This window comes from Pelodiscus sinensis, chromosome 25 (genome assembly GCF_052426305.1).
Source record: "Pelodiscus sinensis isolate ZL-2025 chromosome 25, ASM5242630v1, whole genome shotgun sequence".
In the NCBI taxonomy this organism is placed as follows: domain Eukaryota; kingdom Metazoa; phylum Chordata; order Testudines; family Trionychidae; genus Pelodiscus; species Pelodiscus sinensis.
This window is the reverse complement of record NC_143076.1, coordinates 7,813,435-7,822,045: the sequence shown is the minus strand read 5'-3', so window position 1 is coordinate 7,822,045 and position 8,611 is coordinate 7,813,435. Positions and strand designations below refer to the sequence as shown.

Here is an 8,611-nt window from a genome sequence, read left to right as displayed (position 1 = left end):
CATGAGATTCTGAAATGTTCCTTCTCTTTTTAATGCAGAAATCACCACTTCACACAACTTCCCTTCTCATCTCTTCTCCCCCTCCCCCCAAAAAACCCTTATGTACAATAAAAAATGGTACAAAAATAGATCCCTTATAAAACTTTCAGGGCCATTAAAAATCCCAGAACAGGGACAAAACTGCAAATATTTTGTCAGCAAATTCAGGAGTGGGGTGAGAATATTTGCTGGGTTCACCCGGCTCTAATTAGAAAAGTAGTGTGAAAAGGATCGAATGCTAGCTGCTTAGAATTCCATAACAGGAATAAATTGGTGTTGATCCATTTGTCTGGTCCCCTTTCTCTTGCTTGTATGCAATCAAGCCATATCTGCTTTACTTACTGATCCAAGCAAGCGTTTTGGTCAGCACTGCCAATGTGACTGCAGAAGAGCGAGTTTAGATTCCTTTGCACCCCTCACTTTCTCTGCAGAATTGCTAGCCCTGGTCTGATTCTACACATCTCTACAGGAGATGGTCATGGAAGAGAGAGAGAAACACAGCTGGATTATCTGAGACTTTGCTTTGCAACTCAAGAGGCAATTTGGCTGCAAACAGCTCAGATCTGGATACCCCTGAAGGAGAATAAATATGAAACTCCTTGTTTTTATTTTTCCCTGCCCATCGCCACTTCTGTGAGCATTATGCTGTTTGCGGAGCTGAGTGTCACCCCATGGGATATGAGATGTTCTTGCCAATGAAGAAAGGAGTAAGCATTCATTCAGAAATAATGTTTTATTCGTATTGCTTAAGAGCTCCCATTAAGAGCCAAGACCCCCTTGTACAAATGCAAAACAAAAAGATGGCCCCGGCCATTTGAAAAACATTAAGGGATGCTTTCAACAGGCAATCTCTGGGCTTCCTCCAAATATCATTGTTAAAGTACCTCGGATCTTGAGTACAGCCCATGTAACCTCCGAGGAAGCGTATTCCCCTGGAATGGGGTATAGGCTTGGGAATTAGTAGACTGGGTGCTTATCCTAATTTGGCAACTGACCTGCTGTCGGACTTTGGCCAAGCGTCTTCACTTCCATTTCCTGCTTTTCCCTTGGTTTTTATTTAGAGAAGTTCTTTAGACTGTCTGTTACTCGGTGCACGTGCAGCACCCTGCACATGGGGCCCTCACCGCAGCCAGGGGTGTTAGGCGTTACTCTGATACAAATAAAAAGAACAAATCCAGAGTCACTCCTTTCACATCAGTGGAGCCTTTCTGGCTCTGTCGTAGCTGAGTCTCTCTGGCTTGAACCCGGTGTAGCTGAGACAGGCATTTGGTCCTGCAAGGCTGACTGGGTTGCTGAAGCATGAGTTGCCTCAGCGACCCTCTGGAGTTTGGGATTTGCTGAGCATGTGCTGCAGCGTGCGAGATCGCCCGTGGCCCAGCAGGCGCAGCATAGAGCAGGATCTGGGAAGTTACTTTGGAGTTGGCTTTATTCTGGCTCCTCTAGGAGTTCTCCCCTGCCCTGCCACAGAAGGCCCTTCTCCTGCCCCACCACCATGTGTGTGAGGGTTGGGTCACCCCCCCACACACAGCAATTAAGCCCCCCAAACGCTGCATCTCAGACCTGGGGTCAGTTGATTTGGGCTCTCAAGGTTTGGACTGCACGGCTAAAAATTGCTGTGCAGACATTGGGGTGCACACTGCACCCGAGGCCAAGTGTCTACACTACTGTTAAGCCCAGGGAGCCTGAGTCGGTGGAGGCAGGGCCATAGCTGGGTTCTTGCATATCTTGGGAGGTTCCTTAGAACGTGTGTGCCAGTCCCTCTCAGGATGCTCGCAAGCTCGGGCTGGAACAGGGCCTGGCAGGGGGTGTAGTGCTGCTTTTATCTTTGGGTTGGAGCAAGGAGGGTGGTGAGGGTCTGTGTCACATCTGCCCATTTGCAATGTGCTGCATTGGCCCCCCGCCCAGAGAGGACAGTGATCTGTCTTATAAGCAACAAGAACAAGCTCAGACCTGTACCGCCTGGGAGGGACCAGACAGCCACTGCTCCAAGAAGACAGTGATCTGAGGGCTTGTCTACCTGGGGGAGTAGTCCTGCACAGCTAGAGCTGGATACATCATTCTACTCCAGTCAGGCTGGAATATCGCCCCTGGTGGAATAATTGCTCCCCGGCTGGAATAAATACCAGACTCAAGGTATAAATCCCAGAAGAGTGTCTGTCGAAGGAGTTATCCTGATGCCAATCAATTTCCCCGTGTGGTCGGACCACAGCTATGATCCACTGGGCGGGCGTTAGCTTGGAATGTTTATTACATCTCTGTGTTTATACCCATCCCGTCCCCCCGGTATCTGAGCAACTTGCACATTAATGAATTTGTCTTCATGGCACCTGGAAGGTGGAGAATGACCCTCATGTTACAGAAGGGGGAAACTGAGGCACGGAGGGTGAAATAACTTACCCAAGGTGTCAGAGTCGATAGTAAAGCTGGTGTTCCCAGCCTCTGTTTCTCAGAAACCGGGATTGGGCGACAGGAGGTGAATCACTCTGGGGCACCGGGTGCTGGCCACTGTCGGCAGACAGGACACTGGGCTGGAGGGACCTTTGGTCTGACCCAATATGGCCGTTCGTATGTTCTTATGGCGATTGATCCTTTCGCCCCGGCGCTGCAGGCCTGTGTCATAAACATAAAGCCGCCTCTCCTCTCTCTAGTTATTCCTTGTCACTTCGTTGCCTCGAGGATAAAGGGGCAGAGGATGCCTTCCTCTGGCTTGGTCAGGGAGGATGGGCAGGGTGAAGGAAGGGCGCAGTCAGGAAGGAAAAGAGCTTGGTACACTGGGTTTGAGATACTCTCCCATGCCAGGAGACAGCACTTCTAGCTCCAAGGAAAAGATACTGCACCAAGGATGGTCTTCTGGGCAGAGCAAAGGGGGAGCAGGAGACACAAGATCCGGGCTGAGATCTGAGCCCCATGATGCCTGGCACTTCACAGACACACGGCAACTGAGACCAGAGCTGCACTGTGCAGGGTGCTGCACATACCACAACAAAGGCCCCCAGAGCCCCCAGTGCCAGGCACTTCCCATGCATGGCTATTAAGAAATGGTTTCTGCCCCAAGAGCTTTGCTAAACTTTGGGTATGTCTTATGAGAGAAAAACTGGTTAGTTACATCAGTCTGCTTAGTCGGGGCGTGTTTGCACTGCACTGAAAGACCTGCAGGAGAGCCCCAAATCCCCCAGACTCTCAAGGCTGGGCGGCAGGGCTAAGAATGGCAGTGGGGTAGCTGGGATCTGTCTGGAGCGGGGTCTCAGTCCCTGAGCTCCTGCCCAAGCCTGAACATCTCGGTGCACAATTCCAAGCCGGTTTCAAGCCCTGAGACTCCGGTTTCCACCGCAGTGTAGACGCGGCCATAGCAACGTGGCTTTTACCTGGGGTGGGCTGCTCACCGTTACCGCCCGCCCGCCTCCAGGCTCTATTATGGGCTTGAATTGGGGGCCCGGCTGTGGCCCTGTGCGCACAGCGCTGACAAGCAGAGTTTCCCCCAAGCAGGAGCAAGCTTCCCGGAGCGCGTGTAGACAGGCTGGGAGGAGGCGGGCGGCCAGTTTGGAAGCGAGGGGATGTGAGTGTGTGTTGGGGGGGGGGGGTGTCCTCACGGAGTTGGGTCGCGCAGCCCGGCAGGCACGTGTCTCCGGAATCAGCTGGCCCGATTCGCTCGGGGAAGCTCCCGGTGTGTGCGCTGGGGGGGCGCTGCCAATCGCTGGCTCCGAACCAATGGCTGCGCGGCGGAGGAGGGCTGCCCATGGCCGGCTCGCCCAGCCTGCCCGCTTGCCCCAGTGCGAGGGCAGCCAAGTGCCGAGCCAGAAGTCGCTCCGGCTCTCCCGCCGGGCCCTGAAACGCTGGATTTAACCCTCCCCCGCCCGCTGGAGAGAGGAGCCACCGCGCGCGGCCGGGCACGGGAAGCCAGGGGGACGCAGCAGCCGCAGCAGCTCCCAGCCGGAGCGGAGAAGGACGCAGACATGCACCGGTCCCTGCCGTGGGCGATCTGCGCCGGGCTGGCCGCCTTGTGCCTCTACCAAGGTAGGGATGCGCCGCGCGCAGGTAGAGGAGGCGCAGGGGAGAAAGCGGAGACTCGGGACTGTTTGGGGGGGGGGGCTACACGCGCCCCTCTCTGTAGAGACAAGCCCCCCCCCCCGGAGCTGTGGAGCGCGCCCCCTTTCCCTCGGGGGCTCGCCTCCCAAACTTGCCCGGTGCAACCCCCGCGGCCAAGCGCTGCAGCTCCAGCCCGTCCGCAGCGGCTGCGGCTTTCCCCGGGGCTGCGGGCTCGGCGGAGGGGGCCCAGCAGCGAAGTTCCCCGGGTGTTTGGGTGCGTGTGTGTGTGGCGGGGGGAGGTCCCGGGAGGAGCTCCCGGCCCCTGGCGCTGCACCTTTGCGGGCAGGGCTGGGGGAGCGGGGACGCTGCTGTAGCGGGCCCTGCTCTGCCGGGCATCTCCGCGGTGCGTGGACCCGGATCGCGTGGTAGTCGCCTGCAGCGCCCTGCACCTTGCGATCCGCCTCCCCTTCGCTGTGTTGAGCTGAGGGTAACCCCCCCACCCCCTTTGGGTCTGGCAGCCCTTCGCGGGGTCCCCTCGAACCGCTCGACTTCGTTCCGCTGAGCCCAACAGGCGGCGAACGGCTGGTGCCAGGAAGGGGATCCCGGGGGAGCGGGGATCGAGCGCCCGGCTCGCCCCGCGTTTCCCTGGGCAAGGGCATCCCGTGCACTTGATTAAAGGCTCGACTGGTAAATCCGCTCGGCCCAGCCTGCCGAGGTCAATTGGGTTGATGAAGCCTTAATGCAGCAGCGCCCTTCGGGGGAGCGAGCTGAGCCGGTCCCTCGGGGGCCCTAGCGCCCGCGAGTCCAGCCCGCCGAAAGCGGGGGGCTGCCTTCCAAGAGACATGCAAGAAAAAAAAGGGAGCCAGCTGCTCCCCCCCCCCCCCTCCTCCCGCGCCTGGGGAGACGGTGTCAGCTCGCGTTAGCTTCCTCGCAGCCATCTGGAGGGAGCTGCCTGCTTTAGCTGGCCTAAATGTGCCACTTGATTACAGCCCACTGCCCCCCCCCATACCCCGGGCTGGAGAGGGCATGGCTGAGCCACGCCACAGAGCCCTGGTGTCCAACCTGTTCTCAAGCAGTAGCCACTAGAGCAGACTCAGCACCTTGTTCTCAAAAAGGGAGCCAAGGTTGTGCGCCAGGTAGCCACATTCAGCCGGCCAAACGGCACTCGTGGCTCGCCCGGGGGAATAGAAGATCCGGTGTCGGACCACAAGAACCGCCGTACGGGGTCAGGCGAACGGCCCGTCTAGCCAGGGACCCTGCCTTCCGGCTGTGCCCAATGCCCGGTGCCCCCGGGGGAAAGGACACAACCGGCCGTGACTGACTGGTCCTTTCCGTCACTCGCTCCCGGCTTCTGTGGGATCTTGTGTCCTGCCAGGTCTTGCCCCATGGCTGATGACACCTCTGCTGATTGAGTGCAATGAATTACCCCTCCCCCCCATCCTGTCTGCACTGGCTTGAGGTCAGGCCTTGCACAGCCTGAGAATTGTGGGCACCGCACACAGTGAGTTCCCTAGCTCGGGGGTAGTGTGGAGCATGCACCGGATGCCAAGGACTGGGTCCACACTGATGTGAGCCAGCACCGCGGCATGGACTTTATTGTGCATTTGGGTTTGGCCCTTGGTGTTTAACGTGGGCGGGCGGCCGTCTCCTGTGTCCGCGCCCTTCCCCAGAGTGGGTAAAGCGGAGGCTTGTTGGCATGAGGAGCCCAAGAGCTGTGCTGGCAACTTGTGCCAGAAACCCATCCCCGAGTGCAACCAAAGCAGCTGCTCCTCTTGACCTCGTGCTCACGGAGCACCGCAGCCCTCACCTGAGCGGGCCAGCGCAGGCCTGGCTGGAGGGCTCTTTCCCACATGTTGCTCCCTGGGTTTCTCTGTGCAGGCTGTCGACAACTGTAGTGTAGCGAGGGGAAGGCGCGTGCTCTTTGCCCGGCTCACCTCTCCTCTGCCAGGGACGTCGCTTAGCCCCTAAGTCAACTTTTGGAAATAGGAGATAAAACTGGCTGTCTTGAATCTCCAGCCCCGAAGCGGGTGTGGGGGTAGCCAGGGGTGCAGGGGGAGGGGGCTCCTTTGTTTTAAAGAGGCGGAAATGCCAGGCTTCCAGCAGTCTCTGTCTGATCAAACTCCCACCACTTCTGGGCAGCCGTGGTCTGGAATGCAACGATCCACCCTATTGCATTGATCCACTGGGGCTACTTAGAATGCAGTTCACATGCGGAGGCCTGTTTCTCCTCCTCCTCTCTCGCTCTAAGCTTGCTCCTTCTGCCAGGGCCGCTACTTCCTGCCTTTTTCTGCTCCTTGAAAAGGTATCTAGTGCCCACAGCAGGCTGGTAACGCTCCCCTGCCCCCATTCCCAAGCTGCGTGTAAGGGGGAATGTCTTCGGTGTCAGTGCTGATTAATGGAGACGAGATGAGGGGGAAGGCAGATGATTAGGTCCCCAGAGCTCTGGCCTCTACCAAGAACTGAGGTTGATTGGTAAAGAGATTCTGATTTCTGTGGAGTCAATGGAAAGCAGAAGGAGCTGTCCCCTAGGAGCAGGACGGCATGTGCTTGAGTAAGACTCAGCCGAAAGGGTGTTGCTGTTTTCTCCCCTATTTCTCTTTCTGGCAGTTGGGTCATTTCCTCTAATGCTTTCTGGTCTGTTTTATTTGATTCCCCCATTCCTTTCTGCTCCCCCTATTCCTCTGCTCTCATTTTCGGTGTAGTAATCTCTCCCTTTTCAGTGCACGCAGATGGCTGCCAGAGGATGCATTCAGATCTCCCCCTCCAAATGCCTCTCCCCGTCACCCAACCAAGTTCGCTTACCCGAGATTCTTTATGGCAGCTGTCAGCAGAATTCCAAACCAGGTTCTTCCTCCTGTGTGGCCAAGGGGCAGCAAATTAACACTGCCTTCCTGGGGAAGGAAAAGCAATAGCTTGGCTCTTGTGTCCTGTCATCAGGACCCACTGTGTGCAAAGTTTGGCGCTCGGGAACCAAAGGAGCTGCATGAAATGCCGTTACAAAAGTGACTTAACTGATGCTATTGAGCCATGTCAGAGGTTAGTGGAGGGGTCAGCAGTGCCACATGTGGCAGGGCAGAGATGTAGCATAACCCAGGATGTATCTTTATGGCATAAGTAAAGAGGTAAATATCATACAGAATGTTACCAATAGCGCTGCTTGGGAATTGTTCACCTAAATGTTTTTGTTTGTTGGAAAATGCTGATTCAACTAAATGACATCTCTCTTGGGAAAACGATTAGCTTTCAAAGTTGAGGGTGGAGAAGAAGGAGCCTTTTTGAAATGATCTAAACAAGTCTGCTCCGACAGATTTTGAAATTCAGTTCAACAAGATGTTTTGTTAGGAAAGGTTAGTGAATGTACAGTGTTCAGAAAAGGCAAGAACAGAATTTTTAAAATGGTCAGAACTGAAGCACTTAGAAATGACGGAAATGAAATATTCTAGCTGAGCTGCTTGGCTCATGAACAAATTAAGATTTTTTTTAACGTTGATTGGGGTCAGAAAAAAAGGATCAAAAACTCCAAATCCCAAAGATGTGTGAAAACCTGCTTCCTCCTTCTTCAGCTCGTGTGCTGACGGTCTGTGTTTTGGAATTAATAGGCCTGGGTGCAGCAGATTAAATACTCAGTAAAAAATGTTTTTGAAACATTTTTGTTTAATTTCCACCTTTTATTTTTTTTTCAACCATTTGTAGAACTGGGATTTGTCCCTGCTGGAGGGGATCATTCAGTCATGATCCATGGCCTCCTGTCTACGGCTGTGCGGTTGGCCAACCCACTGGAGACGGACCTCCAGGGCGCGGGTTAAGAAAGGGGTTGTAGATGCTGCAGCCCCTAGAGTCCCTGTGTTCTGGGCCTGCCCTTCCAGGCGGGGGTGGGAGAGGTGGTTCTGCATGCTGCTGTTCCACCTCCCGCCCCCACCCCGGGTTGGAGCCACGCCACCATGAGCTTTGTCCCTGCACTGCTCTTGCCTGGAGGCTCTGCCCCTGCAGCTCCCATTGGCCAGGAATCACAGCCAATGGGAGCTGCGGGGGGTGGGGCCTACAGGCAAGTGCAAGGCAGTGCAGAGCCATCCGTCCACCTCCATCAAACTGGGGCTGCCCCAGGTAAGCGTCCTGCGCTCCAAATCCCTGCCTGAGCCGCTCCTGCACCCTAAGCCTAATCTCCTACCCTGAGCCTGCGCCTTCTGGTGTATCCCAAACACCTCCTCCCATGCCCCACCTGAGTGCCTGCACTCTGTCAGAGACTTCACTCCTCCTGCCTCAATCCGCAGCTCCTTCCCACACACTAAACCTCTCATTTTTACCCCACCCTGGAGCCTAGGCGGGCCCACAAGATCTCACCACCTTCAGCCCCAGAAGAGTTAATCTGGCCCTGCTGGGGACCGCCAGAGCTGAAAACATCCGCTGCTGCTTTTTGAGCTAAAGAGACACTGCTCCCTCGTCAGCCCTGCAACCGACTCCTGTTCTCTGTGGATTGGCCATAGAGGGGAGCACGTAGTGCACACTCACTAGTGGCTCACGCTGTGGTGCACTACAGCTGTCGTCA

General features: G+C 55.7%; 1 protein-coding gene across 1 annotated transcript in view; it reads left to right on the top strand.

The window, feature by feature from the left end:
- Positions 1–3,706: 3,706 nt before the first annotated feature.
- The window catches only part of LOC102451467 (neurotrimin), a 740,339-nt gene continuing 735,434 nt past the window's right edge, over positions 3,707–8,611 (top strand). Inside the window, exon 1 of the mRNA XM_075909354.2 lies at positions 3,707–4,053. Coding sequence (XP_075765469.1) covers positions 3,993–4,053 — 61 coding nt within the window. The 5' untranslated portion in view covers positions 3,707–3,992. The remainder of the gene's footprint in view (positions 4,054–8,611) is intronic.